This window comes from Humulus lupulus, chromosome 9 (genome assembly GCF_963169125.1).
Source record: "Humulus lupulus chromosome 9, drHumLupu1.1, whole genome shotgun sequence".
Taxonomy (NCBI): domain Eukaryota; kingdom Viridiplantae; phylum Streptophyta; class Magnoliopsida; order Rosales; family Cannabaceae; genus Humulus; species Humulus lupulus.
The window spans coordinates 5,247,586-5,273,029 of NC_084801.1; the positions used below are offsets into that span (position 1 = coordinate 5,247,586).

Consider the following 25,444-nt stretch of genomic DNA (forward strand, 5'->3'; position numbering starts at 1 on the left):
AAAGCTTTTTTTAATTATTTATTTTTGGTTGAATAAAGTAATTCTATCATGTAATATATGCTACCAGTTCATGTAATTTAAATTTGCTTAAAAGAGCATAAATATCAAAAAACAAAATCAAAAAGCACTTTACCAAAGTAATGAAAATTTTGTTTACTTAAATATGACAGAACATTTTAATGGGGCTCTTGTATCAATATATATTATATATGCAACTCAAACTAGAATTGCATGTAAGATTTAGTAAGGTCAAACATTTTACCTTAACAAAATCCAAAGAAAGAAAAAACAGAACAGAAAATAAAACAAAACAAAAAACTCAGTAGTCTATATTGAACCAATTAGAATGAAACAACTAAAAAATCCATCTTGGTAGTGTCAAGTAACCTTAAAAACTAAACCAAAGCATAAAACTCAAGGAATATCAGAACTCAAAAGAGTTTATTACATCAAATGTCTACACATGATATTTGACATTACAGAATCTCAACATCAACTGTTCCTCTTTTGCATCTTCAGATTGCAAAAGTGTTCCAATCTTATCCACTTCCTTCTTGTACTCCTCAGCACCATTCACAACAACTTTTAGCATTTCTTGTAAGGTGGGTCTCAAAAAAGACAGATTCGGATATCTCAAAATCGACTCCAAACACAGAACTTCCCTCAACAACATGTCAAACTCTTAATCAATTTCTTTCTCATCATCATCATCATCAAAAGACTTGTGCCTCCCAATCATTATAAGCTCAATCAACAACTTGATTATGCCCCAACAGAGGTTGCTCGATGGCACACAAACAATTTATGAGAAATATCTTGGAAGCTGCCTCACTATACTGTAACAAATTATGAGAATCGGACAATGAAAGTTAGATTTGGAACATAAGTAGAACTTTTGAAACTGAAACGATATTTTTGCTGGTAATATCTCCATTTACTTTTTTTTTATTTAAAAAGAAGAATGAATTTATAATTGACACTAATATTATGAAAATTGATACTTCTTTAGTCTTAGAAAGAGGCACTAGTAGCCAACTCAATGACACCACACGATGAACAGAAAATGATGAAAGAATATTCATACTAAGTTGAGAACAAGAGCTACAAAGGCTCAAAAGAACATGAATCCAATTAATCAAATAAAAAGATAACTAGTTTTGTCAAATAGAATGTCATCTTTGTTCTAAGCACAATAGAATAGGAAAGTCCTTGAAAAACAAGATAACAGCCAAAATATAATGAAATCAACCAAGAAATTATATCATATTTTGGTCTTTGAAGAAATTCACCTTCCACTTTTTTCACATCAAACCTAACTTCTTCAAAAACATTTAGTAAGTACTCAACAATTATAGAGAGGTAAAAGTCCACTTCCCATCACGAACTCACATCTTTAATACCTATGTAAAATTAAAATGGTCTCAGTTATTTATTTTGATTAGCTCAATGTTTCTTTTAGCTAAAATTCAAGAATATCTATGTTATAGGAGGTGATATTCAATTTCAAAGGTTGAATATAAAAATCATAATAATCCAATATAAATAATTTTTCTCGTAATTGAATTTCAAAAATATAATTTACAAACCAGAGAATAAAATAATTAAATAAAAAAGCTCATTAGTTTTCAGAAGAAGAAGAATGAAACTTACATCTCTAAAGCCAATAACCATCATGTCCGGTTTCAATATTCCATTGGCCGATGAAAACACGTGGAATGTGCATTACTTTTGAGTAGTTATCATGTTCACTTCCACGATATACAGTTGTTGTCAATTCTGCAGCCATATTTACCAATTGAAGTAGTTGGAGGGTTCTTACGCGTTCAATTCCTGATGGTATTTCCTTCAGTAATTTGCAATCGTTCAAAACCATAAGTTCGAGATGAGACAATGCTTTGTCTTCCACTGTCACCCTTCTTAAGTTCTCCAATTTTGAAATATGGAGATCTCTGAGCATTAAGAAACTCCCAGCTTTAAAACATAGTGACTCCCCATCATAAGCTCTTTCATCAAACCAGAGTGATACTAGATTGGGCAAATCTTGTAATGATTCTAGCGGATCTACCTGCAACCTACTACCACTCAGATATAAGTTAGCCAAGTTTGTAAGGTTTTGTAGTCCTTCTAGTGACTTCTCCACAGGACCTGTTACATATAATCTCTGGAGCAATTGAAGAGATGAGAAGGATTTAAATTGGAAACTAAGGGCTTCTTCCTCTGTTCTTGAAACCAAACTTAATGAACGAAGGAGCTTTAATTCATGAATTGAAGAGAATAGTGCATCTCCATGCTCAGGCTCCAAGCTCTAGGATGCCTAACATCGTCAATTGTGTTAGCCTTCCTACGGATACCATAGGCTCAGTTTCACCCTGTTTTGCCTCAACATCACAGAGTGTTCTCAAAGATGAAAGGGATTCCATTCCTTTTAAAGCCTTAAAGCCATGCAATGTCGGAAAACTTCTAAAATCATAAACTAGTACATGTCGCAAACACTGTAATCGTAAAATCTCACTAGGTAGCTCTCGCACAAGAGTCCTTTTGAGGTCTAACGTTTCAAGATGTCGAAGATTCGCAATAGAGGGTGGAACTGAACTTACAGTGGTGTCTCTTAAACATAGGTATCGCAAATGGTATAGCTTTGTGATACTCTATGGAAATGTAGTCGCAGGTGCACATGTACAATCCAACACCTTGACAAGTCTTGACCCCTGGTCAGAAAATGAAGACATGAATTTATTCCAGACATCTTTTTCTTTGGTGAAAAAGAACAAAGAACGCAGTTGAGATAGTTGATTGTCCCCAGATGCATCTATATTTGTTCCTTCATGCACAGACAGTCGTCGAACTCTTTCTGGCAGCCTTTTACTGCTCTCTTTATTAGTTATTGCTGCAAAGCCTTGATCTTTCGATTTAAGAAGCATAGTTTCCCTTAAAATATCGTGCACTCGACAACTTTGAACTCTTCCATCATCACATCTATTATTTACTTGGGCCAAGCTTCTATTAAGAATCTCGTTGAAACAAGCATTTGCCACTTCTTCTAATGTTCTTCCTTCAAGTTCTTCTATGAAACCTTCAGCAATTCACAATCGAATCAGAACATTGCGTTTAATTGCATAATCCTCGGGAAATAAACTTAGATACATGAAGCAATGCTTCAAGTGGTAAGGCAAATCATTGAAACTAAGTGAAAGTATGGTTTGCATGCCTTTCAGTTTTGTATTGTCTTGTAATTCAGCCTGCAGAGAACGGTGAACAGTCTCCCATTCATCTACCCTATTGATGTCCTTTGTGGCCAACATGCTTCCTATTGCAACAATGGCAAGAGGCAATCCCTCACATCTTTTGAGGATGTCTTTTGAAATTTCCTCCAAATGAGTTGGACATGCATTACCTTGAAAGGCTTTTGCACAAAATAGAGTCCAAGAATCTTCAGAAGATAAAGGATTTAAGGTTAAGATCTCACCCCCAACATCTTTGGTAGAGGTAGAGGCCACATCTGCAATACGAGTTGTGATCATTACTCGGCTACCATTGTTGTTGTTCCGAAATGCAACTTTCACTGCTTCCCATGCATCCACATCCCATATGTCATCCAATACAACCAAATATCTTTTGTCACTAACAAAATCAACAATGGTTGTCTTTAGGAAGTGGGGGTCTGTGGACTTCTCAACTTCATCAGGAAGTGGCAGCTTCATAGCTTTGAAAAATTGCTGGATAATTTGTCTCAGAACTTGATCTAGCTTGAACGATTGTGAAACAGTGACCCAAGCTTGGATTTGATGAAAATGATTCTTTACTTGTGAATCATTATAAACTGAACTCACCAGAGTGGTTTTGCCCAGCCCTCCCATTCCGAGCACTGCAGCCACTCATAGTTGAGAGGTATCCTCCATAAGAAAACTCAAAAGAGCTTGCTTCTTTGGTTCAATGCCCACTAGTTGAGCTTCTTCCAGCAACCGTGCGTCGCTTCTAATCTCAGAATAGTAGCAAGGTTTAGTTCCCGAACTCGAGCCGATCTCCGTACTACTCAGTTTGTAACCATATCTCTGGCGCCCCTCAGAAATATCAGTAACTCTGCGTTTGATACTCTGCAATTGGGAGGCAATTCGACGGCGAGCTTTCAAGTTCTTGATCCCGCGAGCCATCTTAGACAAATAACCATAGAATCCATGTCGCTTGGTATACTCAAATCTATACAAGAAATCATCGATGATGTCTTCTGCATCGTAAGCGACCTCTCTAACTTGCTTAACCCACACTTTGATTTCTTCATCTTGATCTTTCTTAGCATCAGCAGATCGCAAGAAGGCTCTTAAGCGATCCAACTCATTTTTCACGAAAACAACTTCATCTCGAACCCCGCTCAAGAGGTTGGCCTCATCTTCCAACAAGGACGAAAACTTCTCCAGTAGAAAACTCACCACACTCTCTGCCATGACTAAACCTTCGCCTGCTCTGTGATCTCTCTTGTATTCTTATCTTTTTTTTTGTTTGAGATAACCTCTATATTTCTATGGGCAGAATGAAAGGAAGACTTTGAGTCAACCAGAGAGACTTCGACTCAACCATATTTTTTTTTCTGAAACTTCATCAACACCAATCATATCTTATCTTCTTTTAATATTTTAGATTTATTACATATATATATATACATATATATATATTAACCAAAAAAGCAAGTGCCGTATATTTAAATAACAGAAATACCGAACTGCTACTTCTGTCCATATATATACATTTTCTTATCAAACTAATGAAACTTGCATGCATACAAATTAGATCAGATTTTTTTAAGTAAAATATATATATATATATATATATGAAATGAAGTACTGTATTTTATACCTATATAGGTATATGTGTGTATCAGCCCTACATGTCTCAAAGCCAACTTTCTTACTCTGCCAAGTTTTTACATGTCTCAAAGGAAAAGAGGACTGCAGTAAGGTAAGTTTCTGATACCAAAAAAAAAAATATTGATCTATATTTGTTTTGTGATAATTGACCATGACTTTTACTGCCTGTGATACACTTGCATATTCTGTGTTTTAATTAGAGCAAAACTGTATTGAAATGTGTGATCTTCTGTCTTTAGTATATATATATATATATATATATACAATTGTGTACATAATTGTATATCAACATGTTTGGAAATAATTAAGGTGCTCTTCATATATATAAAGTACAAGTTAGTTTGGGTTGTTCATAGCATAGCAGCCTATCTAATTAGCTCAGCTTCAGCTGATGCTTATTTGTTATACTTATATCTTTGTTATAAGTTATTACAAGATCCTCATTAGTATTACAATATCTTTGTTATTATATATAACTTAAGAAAAAAATACCATTCTTTTTTTATATATATATATAATTTCATAACAATTTGTAATTTATTATACAATCTTAGAACTCTCTAGTCACAAACTTGCCATGAACAATGCTTTCTATAGTAATATGAAGCTACCATGCATGGACTTGGTCATCAATCAGAAACCTTTTCTAAAAAGTTGTATAGCATGTCTCAAATTTTTAAAGCTCAGAGTTATATGTATAGAAAGAGAAGTTAGTTAAGTTGGGTATTTCTGTTGGTATACTTAGTTAGGTGTATTTGTTTCTAACGCTGATTCCTGGGATTTGAATGCTCTTGCCATTTTGACAAAGATGTTTGATTTAGAAGACTACAATCTTGACAGCCCATCTTTTGCTTGCTCTGCTCTTGAAGTTGAGATCTCAGCTTTGTCTTTAGTATGTGAAAACCACATGTCTTTCTTTCTTCTTTACTGACCAAATACTGAAAATATTCCATGCATGGATTCTCTTCTTTCCATAATATGCAGTATGCACTTGCTTGCTGCCTAAGCAATCAGACAAAGCCAACATCTTGCCAATTGGGTCATGTCCAATACATATAAGTTAAGCTATCATGAATCCTCCTCATACATTGTTGTACAACAAATAGAGCTTTTAGATTTCAGGGTTACAGAATTGTTGTATTTTTTCAAAGGAGGGCAAGTTGAGGCAAGTTGAGGCAAGTTGATTATGGAGAACAAAACACAGCAAGATTTTTCTGATTTTGCTGTCTTACCATTTTTACTTTTACTTTGTCCCATTACTTTTTCCTCTTACTTGAAATATTCACTTTGTTGGTTGAATAAATGTATCAACTCTCATTAACTCAGTCTGCTGTACACCATTACATTACAGTACAGTACAGTGGTTCTCAATGCTAGCTTTTGTGCTCTGCCAAGTTTTTAACATGTTCAATTCATGACTTGCCCAGTTCAAATGTGTCATTTCGGGTGAGAAACTAGAAGGAAAATAGGAGTGCAATGAGGTAAGTTTATGATGCAAAATTTTATCTTAATTTGTTTATTCACCATGACTGTTACTGCCTTGAAATGTTTGATTTTCTTGGTCTTTTCAGAAGTCAATTATTCATCTACTAAAGATACTATTAGCATGAGTATATAATTCTCAATTAAGGCACAGTAAGGCACACCCCCATGATATTTGGATTTGGATCCCAACTTTGGATCCACCAGCTCCATTACATCCCCCTTTTGTTGCAAGAATAGGGCCTGCACTAATCACAAAAATGATAAACCATTACCAATAGGTATGCAATACAAAGAAGTTGAACTCAACTTAAACTAATCATGAGCTGAAGAAAAGATATGTTATTAAGTTCTTTGTTACCCAATCTAGAAGGCACACAAAGTTTTCATTCGGGCGGTATTTCATGTTATTTTTTCCAGCCACAATTTCCATTGTCAATACTCCAAAACTGTAGACATCTGCTTTATCAGTTAAGTAACCCCATAATGCATATTCAGGGGCCATATATCCTCTGCAAATACCACACGCAATATCATTACACAATTTTGTTTAAATTTACATGTTAAATGGTTGCACCAACTATTATTAGATACAACTAATTACTATATCATTGCCATGACAATCAAAATGTTGCAATTTAAAAAGCTAAAAGAAAGATATAGCTCACATAGTTCCAGCAACTCTAGTGCTAATGTGGGTGTTGTCCTCTTCATTTAGTTTGGCCAGACCAAAGTCTGATATTTTTGGGGTAAGGTCCCTGTCTAGTAGTATATTTGTGGCTTTGATGTCTCTATGTACAATTTTCAGAGCTGATTCCTCATGTAGGAAAGCCAGACCTCTTGCAATGCCTATACATATTCTTTGCCTTGTATTCCAGTCTAATTTCACTTCAACTTCTTCAGAACCTTTTAAACATTAAAAATAATCAATGAATTAATAATCAAAGTAGCAAAGTACTTAGCCATAGAAAAGAAGCCAATATAGATAAAAAGCTTACCAAATAAAGAATGTGCTAGGCTATTGTTTTCCATGTATTCATAAACCAACAACAGTTGCTTTCAGAATCCATTTTTGATGCTCACCAACTTCTTGAAAATTAGCTATTTTGGGCTACACATATCATATTAGTTAAGTCTGTGTAGTACAAAGTAGAAACAGAACACAGTTACAAGAACTAGAAACAAATCTCAATAGTTTAGGAAGAAGAAAAACAGAACACAAAGGAAGATGCACCAAACCAGAAACTGGTTTTGAATAGTCACTTTATTGATCTTGTATTGAATCTTAGTTACAGAAACTCACTATGCTCTCTCTTAGTACAGAGTTACAGCTCAAGTGAAAACTAAAGAAAAATACAATCTGTTGCACTTAGCCTGAGACCGAGAGGTCTTTATATATAGCTAGCTATCCTAACTGTTTTGATGAAACAGTAGTAACAGAAATAACTAACTACAAAGAATAAACAGCCTAGACATTAGTTATGTGAACCAATAGCTAACAGTCTGGAACCCCATGAAAATATTCTTCCCCAACCCCATGAAAATATGATTGAGAAAATTCAAAGCTGAACCCCACTTTACTGTTTTCATGTTTCCTCTCTAATGTAATTACTGTTACCTACGACTTTGAATCAAAACCAGATATTTTTAGATGTGTATATATGTATTTAAATAATTTGATGGAGAAACATTGAATGATAATCCATATTTTCTTGTGTGTATGTGAAGCAGATTTCTTGGACCGACTTTGAGAAGAAAAAATAAAGCTTTAAAATCAGTCTTCATCAGACACGTTGTTTATTCTAGATAACTAATATGGTATACATTATTAATTGGACTTGGAATTTTAGCATTGCTGAGCTTAGCCTTAGCATACCAAGAAAAAAGATAGGCATATGTTGTATACTACTTTCTCACGGAATTGCATTGAAGCAGAGTCATAGCATGGACTTGCGTGGTTGTTTTTTCTACTTCCTACTTTCTACTTTCTTGACCAGTTTGTAGATCTAATCCTCTTAGAACTGTACATAGTAATTTCTTATATGTTATTCGACTTTCATTGAAAAATTAAGAAAGATAAGAGCAAAGAAGAAAATACAAATCTAGAATAGATTGATATATACTTACTTATGGTCTGGAATATTATGTCAACCCCATAAATGTAGATCCTATGCATAAATTTTTTATTTATTTTGGTAAAAATATATGTAGCAATGCGCAGATAATGAATCATGCAATTGCTTTTTCTAGCATAGGTAGGAAATCTGAACTTTAATTCTTTTACCCGAGTACCTTACAAAATTTCTAATGAGAAATTTGATGACAATATATTTTTTCCCTAGATTCCTTGGTTCCAATATAGCATTTGCACCAAAAAATGACAGAACCTATGAAAAGAAGACAAAAAGCTGAAACTGCTCCAATGATGATGAACTTTATGTCTTTTTTCTGTCCTGAGGTTTGAAATCTAAAAAAAACTAAAAAAACATCAGTGGAATAATAGTAATTGTAAAATAGAAAAACAATAAATAAATAAGAATCAGTTTTCCTTTTCACTATGAATATGCTAGTTCCCAGATTTATTTTTGATTACAAGTTCCAGAAATTGTTTGATAAGGGACTTGGTGGTCTTAAGAGGGGATGCGGGCCTCCAATCTCAGGGATGGGATTTGCGCTTTAGAAGGAATTTGTTCGATAGGGAGATCACCAGTCTCTCTTAGTTATTACTTTTGTTAGAGAGGGTGTCTCTACCAGGAGTTTTAGAAGATAGGAGGGCTTGGATACCTGACGTTAACGAAGTATTCTCTTGCAAATCGGCCTTTACGAGGTTAAGTTATGCTCAGCTGGGTTCTGTTCGGGAGTGGGGAAAGTTTTTGTGGAAAAGTGTCTCTCCTTCCAGAGTTAAAGTGTTTGGCTGGTTAGTTTTCAACAATAAAATTAATGTTCATGACAACTTGCAAAGAAGAAGACCCTACCATTATTTGTCTCCGGCTTGGTGCGTTTGTTGTAAGCAGGCAGGGGAATCCACTAGTCATTTATTCTTGGAGTGTCATTTTTCAAGAAAAGTGTGGGGTAAAGTCTTAGCTGAGTTTGGTATTCTTTGGTGTATGCCATCTAACTATTCTCAATTGTTTCTCACTAAGTTAGGGGGCGGCAGGCGAGTTTCTCGTCTTTGGCAAACTACTGTGTTGGCAACTTTTTGGGCCTTATGGCTTGAGAGAAATAACAGACTTTTCGAAGATATTTGCAATCCTGTAGAGTCTCTATGGGATAAGATAAATTTTTGGGTGGCGACTTGGGTGTATAGAAATAAAGGTTTTGAGGGGGTTGCCTACTATGACCTTATTAGAGATTGGAGCAAGTTCTGGATTTAATTTTTGGGGGTGGGTTTTGTTGTGGTTTCTTTTGTTTGTCTAGTTTTTTCTCTTTGTAACCACAGTATTCCTCCGCCACAAGTGAGGTTTTCAACTTTTTGAGTAAAGGTCAGCCTTTTGACCTTTGTCTCTTTTTCAAAAAAAAAAAAGAATATGCTAGTTCCTTCTTGATACAATATAGAATTAAGTTACTTACCGGACTCCACAGAAATAGCTGATATAAGAGAACCATACATTCCACGGCTTGGAACATTCTTTGTTCTTTTCCTTGCCCATTGGAAGCGGATCTCACAGCTGCCTTGATTACTTCGATATATTCCTTATCAACTCCATTAGCTTTCTTTTCAATGTTGAAATCTTTCAACTCTTGCTTTCCCTACAATAGCTTCACCAGTGTTACTAAACCCCCAGAATTCATCCCCTTCATACTTGATGCCTCCAACAGTAGTTGGTTTTCCACCACAATTTATATGCAGTGAATAATGATCTACACATCAATCAATGTTGATTAAAACTAAACAACAGGAATGGTTTTAGTCAATCCAGTTAATATGTAGTTTCGAAAGAGGCTTATTTACCTTTTGAACATGGAGCCAAGCACTTGTTGAGCATTCTATATTAATCATATTGAAAGCAAGCATTAGTAAAGAAATATCATCATGAAAACTAATGTTCTTTTTGTTTTAGTTTTTATTTAAAGCTTATGAGTTATTTTTCTAACCAGATGTGCTCCGGAAGTGATTGCTGATGAATAGCACAAATATATTGATTAGTTTGACATGATAATATATGATGCAAAGATATAGAAATAAAAGAAAGTTAAAGAGGGATTCTCACAAAGTTAAACATTGTAAGAAATATCTATTTGGCTGCAGTAAGAATTGTGTTGATTAGCTAAACATTGTAAAGCCAAATGAAAAAAAAAATAGATTAGTGAATCCAATCATAATTCCTTGATAGAGAAATAATGAAGAACTAATTAATTACAATAGAATAATTAACCAATTATCGTATTTATGAAATGTTATGTCTACTATTTGACATACTTTAGAAAAAAAGGTAATTGTACCTTTGGTGAGTAAGCTAGTTAACTTGTACAACTATATCATTAGAGTAGTAATAGGTTTTTCACTTTGTAAGAACTTATGGCTTCTCGCCACTTTCTTTAATAACTGTGAACATGTTTAGAACCTTCATCTCTAATTTGGTTGTGATCTAGCTAGGGAAGGATAGTAGTGGTTTCCAAGGTCAATCTAATGGCACGCCGAAGCTAAGAAATGAAAGACTGATACATTGTTGCTGTAGGGGTAGCTCTTACTTGTAAGCTACTTTTCCAATCTTTGCCTCCACAGGGTCCATTTTATTACACTAAAACACTATATAGTAACTATAGTGGGCAGAGTATTTATTGAAGAAGTGGTTTGAATACATGGAATACCTCAATCGATCATAATGGACAAATATAAAATTTTCATGACTTGATTTTGGAGAAAACTCTTCAAAATGCAAGGCACAACACTCAATTCTAGCATGACTTATTACCCTTAAATTGATGGACAAATTGAAGTCGTTAATCGCTATTTAATTATAAATGTATTTTCTTTGCTATCCAAGAAGCAACAATCAGTTGCTCAATCCTCAGCTGAAGCAGAGCATATATCATCCTCAGCTGCAACCTCTCAAGTTATTTTTGGCTTAGAAGAATTTTAAAAGATATTGGAGAAAAGCAAGACGAAGCTACTGAGTTGTTCTATTACAACAAATCAACAATTGCAATGGCAAAGGCAAAAAAACATTTACTTATTAGCACTCCAATCAGCCAAGAAAATCAAGAACCAGTATGACAGTTTTAGTACTTCTTGCCACTTATATATATGTTAGTACAGCTACAACTTCAACTGATTTTCCACAGTACAGCTAGAGATCGAACAAATCTGACTCTAAATCTAGTAACATAATGTGCTTGAGTTGAGTATTGTTATAACTGTACAAATCTAACTCTACAAAAAGAACATTTGGTTTTGTTGCAATCATTAGAGTAATTTCCTTTCAAGTTTTAACAAAATGGAGTTCATTAAATTTAAAAGAAAATATTGAATAGCGTAGGTGTAGCCCAATATGCATTTAACATAATTTACAGTTGAAGTTTTTCTTTTTTTATCGTGGTTCAACTATTGATACAGTGGCCTCATTGACAGAGCATCTATTACCACTTTGTATGGAAGGATCATAACTATTACTGCTGGCTTGAAAAGTAAAAACAGGTTGTTTGGGTTGAGGTTGATCAAATATTTGGTTACTTAACATGGAAGCTACTTGAGCCATGGAAGGTCTATCTGTGGCAAAGTCTTGAATGCACAGAAGCCCAATGTGTATGCATTTCAATGCCTCTGATTCATTATATGACTCGCCTAATGCTTCATCCACCAACTCTATTCCTCTGCCTTCACTCCATAGCTGCCATGACTGTTTCATTACATTAATATCAGCCTCAATTTTCCACAACACACAAACATAATAACACAATTTGAGAGATTTCTTTTGTGAACTACTCACATATGCAATAAGGCCTTGGTATTGATCCTCATCCTTGAAGCTAGTATTCTTTTTCCCGCTTATTATCTCTAGTAATAACACGCCATAGCTAAACACATCAGATTTTTCCGAGAAGATTCCTCTCAATGCGTACTCTGGAGACATATAGCCGCTACAATTGATTAAACACACCTCTAAATTAGATGCCAGATGCTATAACAACAATATACTATCAAATCAAATTAAAAGAAGGATGCTTACATTGTTCCTACCACCCTATGAGTATTTGCTAGATCTAAAGTGCCTTCAAAAATCCTTGCTAATCCAAAATCAGAAATTTTTGGAGTCATCTTCTCATCCAATAGAATATTACTGGCCTTCAAATCTCGATGTATCACCCTCAAACTGGAATCGCGATGGAGATACACTAGACCTCTCGCAATGCCATCAATAATGTTGAACCGTATGGCCCAATCAAGCTCTACCCTTCTTCTATCATCTATATAAGAAACCAAATCACACCACTAAAAGTTAATTAGTGACATTGTCCAACAAATATACTTCTAACTGAAGGATAAAAATGTGGATAAAGATGAGAGACTAACCGAAAATAAAAGTATCTAAGCTCTTGTTGAGCATGAACTCGTATATTAATAACTTCTCTTCATTTTCAATGCAGCAACCAATGAGCTTAACAAGATTTCTATGTTGCAGTTTGGAGATCAAAATTATTTCATTCCTAAATTCTTCGTAGCCTTGTGACGAGCTGCTAGACAATCTTTTCACTGCAACTTCTTTCCCATGTAGTTGTCCCTGTAAATTTCCAAACATATCTAACTAATTAGCTCATTCACTCACCCATTCACCTGCATTTCTCCATTATTATTGTAGTGTATTAGATTCTATGTAAACTATTGAAAACCAAATGACCTTATAAACAGGACCAAATCCTCCTTGACCAAGTTTGTTTGTAATACTAAACTTGTTTGTGGCCATTAGTATGCTATCCAACTCAAAAAAATGAAGCTCAGGTTGATCGTCTCCTCTCTCCAAGTCAGTACTTGTCCAAATCAAATCATTATTTGTTGCAGTTCCTGATGTCAAGTCAATAATACACATAATATTCAGCAATAAATACGACCAAAAAAAGTTTTAGGTCCCAACATAATGAAGAACATCAACATCATGTACCATGATATATGCAATGCTCAAAGTAGTAACAATCACAAATTGAAGCTTAGATAGATATTATTCTTACTTTTTCTCTTAGCTTTTCATCTATGCAAACCAAAGGCTACAACAGCTAATAATGCTGCACTAGCAGAAACAGCTACAACAAGGCCGATAATGATATTGGTCTTACTCAAATATCCTTCCCCTGATGGAGAAGATACAGAATAAACTATCATAACATTTATGAGTCCATAGATAAAGTTTAGATTTTAGGGAGAAGAATATTTGTTCACCGCTTTATTCACGCGGTGTTTCATTTCTATATATATATATAAACTGTACAATTGACTTTCAGCCTTAGCTCATTACACGTGTAGATAAGGACTCCTCAAAATCATAACAGACAAATTATTACAAATCAATTACAATAAATATTTCCTTTAATTAGGATAACTTAATATTCTAGACAATCACACAGCTGGACACCCTTTATTGTAGGAATAGCCGATATCATATCTTTTCACCACCCCTCAAACGAAGGGGTGATATTTGCACACCGAGTTTGCCTATCAGCATTTGAAAATTTGAGTGAGACAGTCCTTTTGTTAGACCATCTGCTACTTGATCCGAAGATGGTATATATCTGACCTCCAATTCTTTCTTGAGCACTTTGTCCCTCACGAAGTGCACATCAATTTCAATATGTTTCGTTCTTGCATGATACACAGGATTAGACGCCAATGCACCAGCACTCACATTATCACACCATGTAATTGATTTGGCTGCTAGTGGGAACTTTAGTTCTTTCAGTAGAGACTCTATCCAAGTAATTCAGCTACAACATGAGCTAAAGCTCTATACTCAGATTCTGTGCTTGATCTTGCTACTACTGCTTGCTTCTTCGATGACCATAATACAAGTGAGTCACCAAAATAGACACAATAACCAGCAATTGATTTTCTATCATCTGGGCAACATGCCCAATCCGCATCTGAATAACCTGTTATGCTCAACCTATCACTAGGCATAATGTGTAGTCCATGTCCAACTGTCCCTTTTAAATATCTCAACACTCGCTTGACTCCACTCCAATGAACTGTTGAAGGTGCTTGTAGGAATTGGCTAAGTTTATTTACGGCATATGCTATATCCGGTCAAGTGTGGCACAAGTATTGCAAGGCACCCATTACACTTCTGTAGATGGACGGATTCATCAGTTTTTCTCCCTCATTAATAGACATTGGCTTGCCTGCTACAATGGGAGTCGGACACGACTTCAGATTTTTCATCCCATACTTGTCAAGTATCTCTTCAATGTATTTAGATTGTGTTAGATAGATCCCTGTTTCGTCTCTATATACTTCAATACCGAGGAAGAAGTGTAGTGGTCCCAAGTCCTTGAGTGTAAAGCTCTTGTTCAAGGTTGCTATAAACTCATTTAGTTTGCTGGTATTGTTCCCAGTAACTATGATATCATCCACGTAGATGAGTACTAGCAAAATCACATTGTCTTGATTATAAACAAACAAGGAATTGTCTGATCTTGAGTTTGTGAACTTCCAAGTCAGCAAAGTGTTTTTGAGTCTCTCGAACCAGGCTCGTGGTGCCTGTTTTAGACCATACAATGACTTGTGCAACTTGCATACATAGTCAGGTCGATCCTTGTCTTCAAAACCATGAGGTTGGACCATGAATACATCCTCTTTGAGATAACCATTTAGAAAAGCATTGTTGATGTCCAATTGTCTTATTTGCCAATTTCTAGAGACACCTATGGTCAAGACAATTCTCATAGTGGAAGCCTTAATCACGGGGCTGAAGGTTTCACCAAAGTCTATCCCTGGACGTTGGTGAAATCCCTTGGCAACCAAGCGTGCTTTGAGTCGTTGGAGAGAGCCATCTGCATTTTTCTTTATCTTAAACACTCATTTGTTACCAACAAGATTATAATGGGGAGAATTTGGGACAAGGGACCAGGTCTTGTTAGCTTGTAAAGCACTTAATTCTTCCTGCATTGCCTTACGCCACCCCTCAATTCCAAGGGCATCTTCAACACAAGAAGGTTCCTCGGAGATAGAAGACCATTTGGACTGATTGAGATACACTTTAGGCTTGTAGATACCATCTTTTGCCAGAGTAATCATTGGATGAGATGATTTAGGAGCAGTCTTTGGTGGTAATTGCTCAGGAGTGCTGCTGGTGGTCGTGTCATCATGAGGTGAAGAAGCAACATCACGGTTGGAGGCTGTGCTAGATGGGCTGGACACAGCAGCATGATCAATAGTTTCAGTAATCAAAGGTGAGTGTTTAAGAGAAGATACCTGAAGAACTGGCGTGTATGGCTGGTGCTGCTGCAACGAACACATGAGTTGGGAAATTTGGTGAGCTGGAAGCGGAAGTAGGTGTGGTCAAAGTGAGTGGAGGCACAGGAATTTGGAACCAAGTTGTGGGACTAAGAGTAACCTGTTTTGGGGGCTGTTGAGTATTGAGGAATCCTGCTTTAAATGGAAAATCATACTCATTAAAAGTCACATTTCGAGAAATATAAACACGACCAGTTGAGCTTAAACATTTATATCCCTTGAAAAAGTCACTGTAGCCTAAATTGACACATTTCATGGAGCGAAAACTGAACTTATGTTCTTGATATGGGCGAAGACACGGGAAACAAGCAGAGCCAAAAACACGAAGTCGAGAATAATCTAGTTTTTTGTGGAAGAGTCTCAAAAGGTGAAACATGATGCAAAATAGGTGTTGGTAATCGATTGATTAAGTGTACTGAAGTTTGGAAAGCATCCACCCAATATTTGAGTGGCATGGAAGCTTGTGCTAAGAGTGTAAGTCCCATCTCCACTATGTGGCGATGTTTGCGTTCAGCACGCCCATTTTGGGCAGATGTGTGTGGACATGAGTGCTGCAAGAGAATGCCACTTTCTTTGACAATGTTTGAGAAAGACTGATATTCACCTCCCCAATCACACCTTAGTGTTTTAATTTTCCTGTCGAATTGGTTTTCTACCAGTGTTTTGAATTGAGTGAAGGCAGCAAGAGCATCAGATTTGAATTTGAGAGGGTAGAGCCATGTGTAGCAGCTGAAATCATCAAAGAAGTGAATATAAAATCTATAGTTTGCATTTGACATAACGGGTGCTGGCCCCCAAAGATCTGTATGAATCAAATCTAGAACATGGGAGGCTTTGCTATTTGATGATGGGAAAGGTAAAGAATGAGATTTGCCATATTGGCATGCATCACAAAAAGGTTGCTTTTCATTTTTCAACAGTTTTACATTAGTGGCAGCTAGAATTTGATGTAGAATTCTAGGAGATGGATGGCCTAGACGCCTATGCCATACATCATTCTTGGAAAGTAAAGACTCATCAGTCACTGACTGATCTACATTATTTTTGGAACTTGATAAAAAAGAGGCAGCAGTAAATGGACTCGAAGAAGAACCAGATTTTGCAGTAGACAAGGGACGATTGATGTTGGTGTTGAGTTGGTAAAGGCCATCTCTAAGTGTCCCTTGGAGCAGCACCCTCCTTGTGGCCTTGTCCTTCACAAAACAATAATTGGCATCAAACTCAATAAACACATTATTATCAGCGGTAAGCTTAGAAACGCTAATCAGATTTTTTGCAATTTTAGGGACATGTAGCAGGTCATTTAAAACAAGAGAGCGATCTGATTTAGTGTATAAACTTCCTATGCCAATATGATATATGGGAATGGTATTACCGTCGCCTACTGTGAGGCGTTCCTTACCATCATATGGAGCTTGCTGGTTCAAATTGTTCATATCAGAAGTAAGATGGTTGCTGGCTCCACTGTCAGCATACCATACATCGAAGTCGACCACTTCAAGAGAAGCAATGAAGGCAGATGGAGGTTTTTGTGATTGATTCGGATCAGTCCCCATGTAAGTCTCATCATATCTATTGTAGCAAGCAGCAGCTGAGTGCCCATATTTTCCACATATTTGACAAGTAGGTCGAGTGTTACCTCCTCTACCACCACGACCTCGTGAACGGCCAGGTCCACCTCTGTCTGAACCATGTCTCCTTGGACTTTGCTGCAAGTAACCATGCAAGTAACCACGACCTCCTGGGGAGTTTGAATAAGAGGGATTGCGTTTGTGTGGTGGTTGAGGAGTAGTTTTGTGAGCAAGATTGGCTGATGGAGAACTCAGATCTCTGTTGATCTTACTGGTAAGACTGAGACGCTCGAGACGACTGTCAAAACTCAGTAAAGTATCCTGGAGCTCCTGCCAGGTGATATTTTTGTGGGCTTCAATTTGAACCATGATAGAAAGATACTCTGCATCCAGACCATTTAGAACATTAGTAATGAGTTGAGATTCAGGATATGGACTACCTGCTAGAGCAAGCACATCGGCCCAAGTACGCATCTGTCGGAGATATTCGGTCATGCTCATGGCTCCCTTTCTGGTGGTTTGCAGCTTTGTACGTGTCTCGTCCATTTTTGCCTTTGAGTGAGCCCCATAGAGTGTCTCAAGAGACCTCCATAACTCTGCTGCGGTATGACAACCCATTACTTCGGTGGCTATGGTCTCTGTCATAGAGCCATAGAGCCAACCCATAAGGAGTTGATCGTTAACGATCCATTGTTCATACGCTGGATTGCTCATGAGTTCTGTATTGTCGGCGGTGTCTTCTTGTGCATCGGAGCTGAGGCTGGAGGGAATGAACTCTGGTGGTGGGCCTCTGGTTCCTTTTAGAAACCCATCCAAGCGATGTCCTCTAATGATGGTAGAAACCATCGTACGCCACAGGGTGAAGTTATTTCTATCTAGTTTCAAACGAAAGGCTGACTGAGAGTGCTCCCGAAAGGATGCGAAAAGACTGGAGAAGTGATTGTGGTGGCTGTATTGGAGCTTGACCTTATTTGGGTGGTAGCAGAATGCGTACCCCCTGAAGAAATGACTGTCGGTGTGCTCCTGGGGCTGGGTGTGGTGGTCCCATCTTTGTCAGACATGGTGGCGTGGGCCTTTGTGGCTCTGATACCAAGATAAAGTTTAGATTTTAGGGAGAAGAATATTTGTTCACCGCTTTATTCACGCGGTGTTTCATTTCTATATATATATATATATATATACTGTACAATTGACTTTCAGCCTTAGCTCATTACACGTGTAGATAAGGACTCCTCAAAATCATAACAGACAAATTATTACAAATCAATTACAATAAATATTTCCTTTAATTAGGATAACTTAATATTCTAGACAATCACACAGCTGGACACCCTTTATTGTAGGAATAGCCGTTATCATATCTTTTCATCCATCAATCATTTTACATCATGACTTGATCATATATAACATTATAATAAGTAATAAAGACGAACAAAAATAATCAATAATTAATTTCATCCTAATCAAAAACACACACGATTGTGTGTTACTTACCAGATTCTATTGAGATAAGAATTAGAGCATGCTGAGATCACATACACACTAAGAGAAAGTTTTTAAAGCAATAGTTCTTACGCTGCTCCCTTGATGGCTTGCCTCCAAAATAGCCTTTCCACCAAAGAATGCCTAAGATCATGAGAATAAGGAGCAATGCAGAAACAACCCCAATGACAATAATTTTTGTGCTTCTGCTTTCATCAGGAGGTTTGGAATCTGAAAATTTAGAAGCAAAAATAAGTGGATGGTGCTGGGAAACACACTCTTAACTACCATATAAACCTTCTCAAAGTCCCTCAAAATTCAAGATCTTGAAGTTAGTTAAATTTGCTACTCATGTTTTTCTGGTATATACATGTTGTGAAAGGGGCAACGCTCAATTGGAGTGTGTGATCAGAGATAGAGTTGTATTGTGCCATCAGTAAAAGAGAGAGTTGTCATGAGTGCATGCTCTTGGTTACTAGAAGAGATTGGATGTAAACGTGAGTAGCAAGTGCAGCTGATATCTCCTCAAGAGAGCTAAAACAGAACATGGACTCCAAATTGCAGTCAAACTTCTATAACTCGGTTGTGTTCTTTACATTCTGTTTTGCTTTGTCTCTCTGGTTTATTTTGTTTCTAGGCTTAGGTGAGATTTTATGTTTGCAAGTAATCGAATTTGGTGAGAGAATAGCAGTAAAATTCCTACAAATAACTTAATAAATATTTTCATTAAATCAAACATACAGAAGTACTTACCAGACTCCAAAGAGATAGCTGAAACAAGAGAACCATAAATCCCCCGTCTTGGAACATTTGTTGTCCCTTTCCCCGCATATTGGAAGCGAATATCCAATGTCTTATCAGTCACCGTGGTTTTAAATTTTCTAATCACGTCTTTATCAACTCCCTCTGCTTCTTTTTCAATATTGAAGTCCTTCAACTCCAGTTTTCCCTACAGTGAATCCCTTTAAATCACCAATCTATACAAACAATACTTGACCGTGTATGCGCTTAGGAAAAAGTGTATTTAAGAGTATGTCAATGAAGCTACCTGGACATAAACATCAAACATTCGGCTACCAACACTGTAATATGATCTATTGTCTCTTAATACTATCTCTGCAAAGTGGAGCTTGACAGTATAAGGTCCATTTGCTAGGCACCGTGCATGGTATGTCAACGAAAGAGGAGATAGGCGTGCAGCCGTATACAACTCAGAATTCTTCATTTTGAGCACGGATGCATTGTTTGAAATATAGTCTTTTATGGTACTCCAAGCATTCCAGAAATCACCAGTGCTGCTAAATCCCCAATCAGGTGAGCTGTGGAAGAACCTTGCACCACCTCCTGGATCTTCATCTCCTTGATACTTGATGTTTCCAAGGGTAATTTCTTTTCCACCGCAGTTTATATGCAACGAATATCGATCTATTATACCAATGCAGAAACATAAGGAACATGGTACTTTACCAATCCATAATTTCTCATTCATAGTTACATTGGTTCTTCAATGGGAAAAGATAAGGGATATTTTGGTTACCTTTTGAACATGGATTCATGCAGTGACCGAGTAATCTGCATTAAAGTGGTTTAAGGAAGTACAATTAGATTGTGTAAAATTGATAATCAAGGTGTTATCATCTAAGGTTAGTTGAGTTTATAGCTTACTTGTTGTTCTGTTGGGAAAAGCTTCTGAACAGATTGCTGATGAAACAACACAGCAGTTACTTTCACATTTATACAACTTCATAAAAAAAATGGTAAAAAGGACAGAAAGAAAAAGGAATGAGCAACCCTTACAAGTTTTCTCGACAAGTTGGCGGTACAGAAATTTCAGAAAAATTATTGTAAGAAAGATCTATTACACTGCAAACAAAGATGAAATTCTTCATCAGCTTATTGTAAACAAAAGAAGTCACATACATAATGTTATGTTTAACCAAATAGCAATTGATATGCTTGAAGTAAATGAAAGATATCGGATGGAAAACATACTATCGATTATTTCTACTACTGATCCAATCCGGAATAATGCCAGTGAGCTGGTTACTTGTCAGATATCTGCTTAATTGGGAATATTATTAAAATATAATAACATCAAGTTACTACACATAATACATTATATTAATTGATTATCCTAATGAATAGATTCTACAATACTTACATTGTGCTCAATTCCCTAATATTTCCAAAATTTGGAATGGTTCCTTCCAATCTGTTAAAACTAAGATCTCTGCAATATAAAACTTCAGTTGTCATAGCATAAAAAACAATGCAGATTTCAGAACATTAAGATGCATGAAATTCTTAATGTTCATGTCTCGTATTGAAACATTTAATTGCTTGTAATTTGCAAGAAAATAAAAAATAAGTGGAAAGAAGAATTACAAAGTCTCGAGATTTGTCAAGGTAGATAAGTATTCAGGAATTTTTCCTCTTATATTACAGCTTCTCAACATCCTGCAATTTCAAGAAAATCAGATAAGAAAATCCTTCTACTCAAATCATCTTTAATTATCTAATTAGAAAGAAAACTAAAACAGAAAGATTGACTCACAATTTCTGCATGATGTTCATGTTTCTCAAGTCTGGAAATTCTGAGCTCGCACCCTTTAAGTCACTAATCCTTCTGCAGTGAGTCACATTATGATCAAATCTTCATAGCAACCAAGAAAGCTTCTTAATATGTCAAAATCAAATGAAGATTAACTACTTGTAATGGATAACTCACAGTGTGTCCAAATTATTCAAGACCGAAAGACTAGAAGGAATTGGCCCTTCAAATCCACTTCCTTGTATCTCTCTAATACAAATACATTTCAAACAAAAAAGGGTCACATAACACTTCTTTTCTTTTCTTTTTTCACTTGGAAAAGCATATTATAGAATGAAAAGCTCTTACAAATTTTTAAGTAGTTTCCAACTCCTGAAAAAATCTGGTAGTCTTCCACTGAAATTATTGCTGCTAATCCTACTGCAAATGTATTATGCAAACACCATTATTAAATCGAGTTTTCTCGCTTACATATACAATATTTGAGGACTCAAATCTCAGACCTTGTGCGGGTAAACCATATATAGGCTGGTCTGTTTGAACTAATTCATAAAATTTTAGTTCTAAAGAAGACTTACAGAGTTTGTAATTTAGTCAGGTTAGTGAGAGTCACAGGCCATGTTCCATTGAGACTATTAGCACCAAGAAAGCTGCAATTAGCCACAGAAATACAGCCATAAACAATTTAGCAAATTAAAGTTGATTAAAGAATTAAATTAAAAGAGAATGAAAGTTTAAAAACTGACAGAGTCTCCATGTTAACCAGATTTCCAAACTCAGGGGGAATTGTTCCAGAAAAAGAGTTGCTCTCCAGACCCCTGAAAATCACAATTCTCTTAATGTCAAATGTCCCTTAAACATGTTTTATAAAGGCACTTAAAAAGAGAGAGTTTAAACATACAATGCTTTGAGAGTAGTTATTCTTCCCAAAAAGCTGGGTATTGGTCCTGTTAAATTGTTGACACTGAGAACCCTGCAGTGGTTCCTTTCCATTAATACAAACACTATATGTGCATACATACAAAGCTAAAACTTGACCATAAAGGGTATGTTGAAAATTACAGTGTTTCCAACTTTGTAGAAGCCCATTCACTGGGTATTGTACCACTGAGGTAGTTCTGCCCCAAATTACTACATAAAAGCAAGAAAAATTATGAATGGTGTTAGTAATACAAATCAGAGAATGGGTTTGAGGTAACAAACAACAAAAAACTTAAAAAGTACATACAGTTCCTTTAGGTATTGTAGCTTTCCCACTGATGGTGGAAGCACCCCATCAAGATCCTGCCCTACAAAGTTACTGCATTGATCCAAAACATGCCCAAGTCATGATCATAATTCAACATGGATAATTGTAAAAGATACAAGAGGGAAAAGAGGGACATTACATGGTTTGGACATGGCATACATTTGCAGAGATGGAGCAATTGCAGATGATGAAGTTGAAGTACTGATCTGTATGGGGTCTCTCAGTGGTTGTTTTGTTACTGCATGGATCATTGAAATTCCAGTCATTCTTATTCAGCTGTGCAGCTATTTCTTTAATTGCTTTCACTGCAAATACACAAGAGCACACACTTTATCAAAATTAAATCTTTTCATAAATATCAAAAACAAAATAAGTACATAAATATCCCAACTGCTAGACTAAGCTACTAGAACAAGATTACTTCCACATGGGGTGGCTAAATTTTGAGTTTCAAGAACAGTTTATACAGCTATTTCATCCCAAATTTCAAATGCAGAAGTCGGTGTCATAAGGGGAAGAAAAGTAGGCCCGTTTGAAAAAGGGAAGACAGAGAAAGACTCAAACCCAATGAATCATTTGTAAAAAGCTAAAAGTTTGAATTTTGTTTGAAAAGAGAGAAAGAGTATGAACCCCATTTGGGTTTTCATCTTCAAACAGTTTCATCAAGAAAAAAGAAGAAACTGCCCTTATTACCTTCAGAAGTGGGAAGATTTTTAGGTTGAGCACTGGTTTGGATGGGACCCATTTCCATGCAGAGAAGCAAGAGGACTACAACTACAACTGCATGGATTATGGTGTTGGTCTTAGCCATTTTCAGCTTCTGTTTGTGTGTATTAAGAAGAATTGTACTCCAGTTGAGAAGAAGAAAAAGAAGAAGAGAATATCTTAACGGAAGCCAACTGGGATTTTGACTATGGAGTTTTGTCCCCTTCACTGAAATTATATTTTTATATGTTTGTGGTATTATATAAGTATATATATAATATAAATGGTTATGAAATGGTATGGAGACAGCGCGCAAGGTTTTTGGTAAGAAACTTCGTAAAATAGAAAGTTGGTAACTAAAAAGAAAGTGAAGTAATTCACATGCATAAATCACTAAATATAGATATATATATCTTCCCTATTATATAAGTGGCTATCTAACAGAGTTTAGTATTTAACGGATTTTGGTATGTTTTAACAGAATTTGTTACGAATTTAACCGAATATGCTAAAAAACAAGTTAAATTTAAATAAGTCATCCAAACTGAACAATTGCTTCTATTCCCAAAAAATACAATAATTGGTTCTTTACACAATCAAATAATTAATGTTAAAAAAATTAAACAATACAACACTTCAGAAGTACATATCCTTTCAAGAGTACACAACCCTTCAGAAGTACATATCTTTTCAAGAGTACACAACCATAAAAAATTTCCCTGATTTTGTTTTCATATATATATTTGGTGATTAGCAAGAAGTACTCAATTCATCAAAATCAAGAGTATGGCCAAGTTGTTGATAATTACTACTGCTGATGATGAAGAGACTAGAAGAAACAATCGTGAAGAAGTGGTTAAGAAAATTATAAGAGATACAATGGTGGTTGTGAATGCATCGATTCGTAAAATACATATGAAACTTGATGAAGATGTTAGAGACGAATGGAATATGGATGACAGAATAAATGCATACACGTAAGTATATATATATGTAAATATAATATTCCCTTTTGATTTTCAAAGTTTAAACATATATTAATAATAGATTGCGTTAATTATATTTTAACATATTACTCATTTCCATGTTATACAGAGTTGTTTACAACGTTTTCTGTACGAAAGACATACATGTTTTTTGGCATTATGTAATTCGTGAGTTTTATGATAAATATGAGAGCATTTTGACACAAAGGATTTCAAACTATGTAAGCTCCGTGACTTAATTCATAGGTTTTTTTTTTAACTAGAATAAAAATAAAATCATATAGATTCTTTATTAAAAACATGATATTATTAAGTTTGTGTGTTGGTGTAGGTGATTCCTTCATTGGAAGATATGTACCGCGAAGAGTTCATGATTGAAATTGTGAAACAATGGACAGAGCTAGAACAATACAAAAGATATCTTCAGATAATATTTGCTCGTGTGGAGAAAGTTGCAGCGCATTTACATCTAGAAAATCATTCATTGATTGATATTTGTAAAACCCAATTCTGTGACAGGGTATATATATATATATATATATGTTCCAATTATCTTAAAAGAAAAAGAAAAAGAAAAATTATTTGATTTTTTATTTTTTAAGTGTTGATGTTTTTTTTTCTTTTACTTTTCAGGTCTGGGATAGGTTCCACACTGAAATCGACTTTTCGGTAACTAAGATGGTAAAACAATCCTCGCCACCATTTCTTGTTTTTATTTAATTGTTTATATATTTTTAACAAGATAATAATTAATTATATATGTTATATATAACACAGAAGGAGGCAGGGGTGTTTAGCAATGAAAATCCATTGAAGAATAACCTGATTCAATTCTTCACTGACATGGAGAAAGTATGTCCCAATGAACGATTTCAGACGACTTATGATATTGTCAAACAGCAGTAGAATTTCAATCGTGCCCAAAATTATTGAAGATTTCGTTGGATTTTATATATGATTATGATAATTTTATAATGATGATGATTTTATAATGCTATAGCACGTGCTTTGTACGTGCACATAACAAGGCACCAAATGGAGGCATCATGTTCTATATTTTGCTTCACCGAAATATAACGTGCATTGCACGTATTTTATACCTAGTATATAT

At 35.6% G+C, this 25,444-nt stretch overlaps 3 protein-coding genes and 1 pseudogene across 8 annotated transcripts; 1 reads left to right on the top strand and 3 right to left on the bottom strand.

The window, feature by feature from the left end:
- Window positions 1-301: 301 nt before the first annotated feature.
- Window positions 302-4,596, bottom strand: LOC133800651 (disease resistance protein RPM1-like; annotated as a pseudogene).
- Window positions 4,597-4,700: 104 nt separating this feature from the next.
- Window positions 4,701-25,444, top strand: LOC133800641 (cullin-1-like). Of its 2 annotated transcripts, none has more exons than XM_062238668.1 (7): window positions 4,701-4,953; window positions 5,847-6,343; window positions 24,102-24,324; window positions 24,443-24,554; window positions 24,665-24,853; window positions 24,967-25,014; window positions 25,111-25,444. In XM_062238668.1, exons 3-7 carry the CDS (start codon window positions 24,134-24,136, stop codon window positions 25,237-25,239), a joined length of 669 nt encoding a protein of 222 aa, XP_062094652.1. In that variant the 5' UTR covers window positions 4,701-4,953; window positions 5,847-6,343; window positions 24,102-24,133; the 3' UTR covers window positions 25,240-25,444. The 2 variants fall into 2 exon arrangements, with proteins under 2 accessions (XP_062094652.1, XP_062094653.1); XM_062238669.1 differs by having other exon boundaries at window positions 6,290-6,343.
- LOC133800646 (probable LRR receptor-like serine/threonine-protein kinase At1g53430) lies at window positions 6,368-11,598 on the bottom strand. 2 transcript variants are annotated; one of them, XM_062238673.1, is made up of 6 exons: window positions 10,297-11,598; window positions 9,915-10,205; window positions 7,343-7,455; window positions 7,013-7,250; window positions 6,706-6,856; window positions 6,368-6,587 (listed from the first exon to the last, which is right to left on the bottom strand). In XM_062238673.1, exons 3-6 carry the CDS (start codon window positions 7,374-7,376, stop codon window positions 6,441-6,443), a joined length of 570 nt encoding a protein of 189 aa, XP_062094657.1. In that variant the 5' UTR covers window positions 7,377-7,455; window positions 9,915-10,205; window positions 10,297-11,598; the 3' UTR covers window positions 6,368-6,440. The 2 variants fall into 2 exon arrangements, with proteins under 2 accessions (XP_062094657.1, XP_062094658.1); XM_062238674.1 differs by lacking the exons at window positions 9,915-10,205; window positions 10,297-11,598 and having other exon boundaries at window positions 6,411-6,592; window positions 7,343-9,382.
- On the bottom strand, window positions 11,718-23,587 carry LOC133800632 (probable LRR receptor-like serine/threonine-protein kinase At1g07650). Of its 4 annotated transcripts, none has more exons than XM_062238645.1 (24): window positions 23,336-23,575; window positions 22,782-22,947; window positions 22,622-22,693; window positions 22,456-22,524; window positions 22,295-22,366; window positions 22,140-22,211; window positions 21,972-22,043; window positions 21,742-21,813; window positions 21,571-21,642; window positions 21,397-21,468; window positions 21,228-21,299; window positions 21,004-21,072; window positions 20,835-20,900; window positions 20,640-20,705; window positions 20,508-20,543; window positions 20,380-20,414; window positions 19,891-20,267; window positions 19,596-19,791; window positions 18,936-19,073; window positions 13,184-13,347; window positions 12,859-13,066; window positions 12,515-12,752; window positions 12,275-12,425; window positions 11,718-12,184 (listed from the first exon to the last, which is right to left on the bottom strand). In XM_062238645.1, the coding sequence occupies exons 1-24, from the start codon at window positions 23,451-23,453 to the stop codon at window positions 11,876-11,878; spliced, it is 2,982 nt and encodes a 993-aa protein (XP_062094629.1). In that variant the 5' UTR covers window positions 23,454-23,575; the 3' UTR covers window positions 11,718-11,875. The 4 variants fall into 4 exon arrangements, with proteins under 4 accessions (XP_062094629.1, XP_062094631.1, XP_062094630.1 ...); XM_062238647.1 differs by having other exon boundaries at window positions 22,802-22,947; window positions 23,336-23,492; XM_062238646.1 differs by lacking the exon at window positions 18,936-19,073.

Excerpts from the sequence above, each read along its gene's own strand:
- LOC133800641 (XM_062238668.1), top strand. The coding sequence starts at position 24,134 with ATGGCCAAGTTGTTGATAATTACTACTGCTGATGATGAAGAGACTAGA. Across the intron at positions 24,325-24,442 it reads GACAGAATAAATGCATACAC|AGTTGTTTACAACGTTTTCT; the intron begins GTAAGTATATAT and ends CATGTTATACAG. Across the intron at positions 24,854-24,966 it reads AAACCCAATTCTGTGACAGG|GTCTGGGATAGGTTCCACAC; the intron begins GTATATATATAT and ends TTTACTTTTCAG.
- LOC133800632 (XM_062238645.1), bottom strand. The coding sequence starts at position 23,453 with ATGGCTAAGACCAACACCATAATCCATGCAGTTGTAGTTGTAGTCCTC. Across the intron at positions 22,367-22,455 it reads TCTACAAAGTTGGAAACACT|GGTTCTCAGTGTCAACAATT; the intron begins GTAATTTTCAAC and ends GAACCACTGCAG. Across the intron at positions 22,044-22,139 it reads CTGGTTAACATGGAGACTCT|CTTTCTTGGTGCTAATAGTC; the intron begins GTCAGTTTTTAA and ends GGCTAATTGCAG.
- LOC133800646 (XM_062238673.1), bottom strand. The coding sequence starts at position 7,376 with ATGGAAAACAATAGCCTAGCACATTCTTTATTTG. Across the intron at positions 7,251-7,342 it reads CCTAGCACATTCTTTATTTG|GTTCTGAAGAAGTTGAAGTG; the intron begins GTAAGCTTTTTA and ends AATGTTTAAAAG. Across the intron at positions 6,588-6,705 it reads TTGTGTGCCTTCTAGATTGG|GCCCTATTCTTGCAACAAAA; the intron begins GTAACAAAGAAC and ends TGATTAGTGCAG.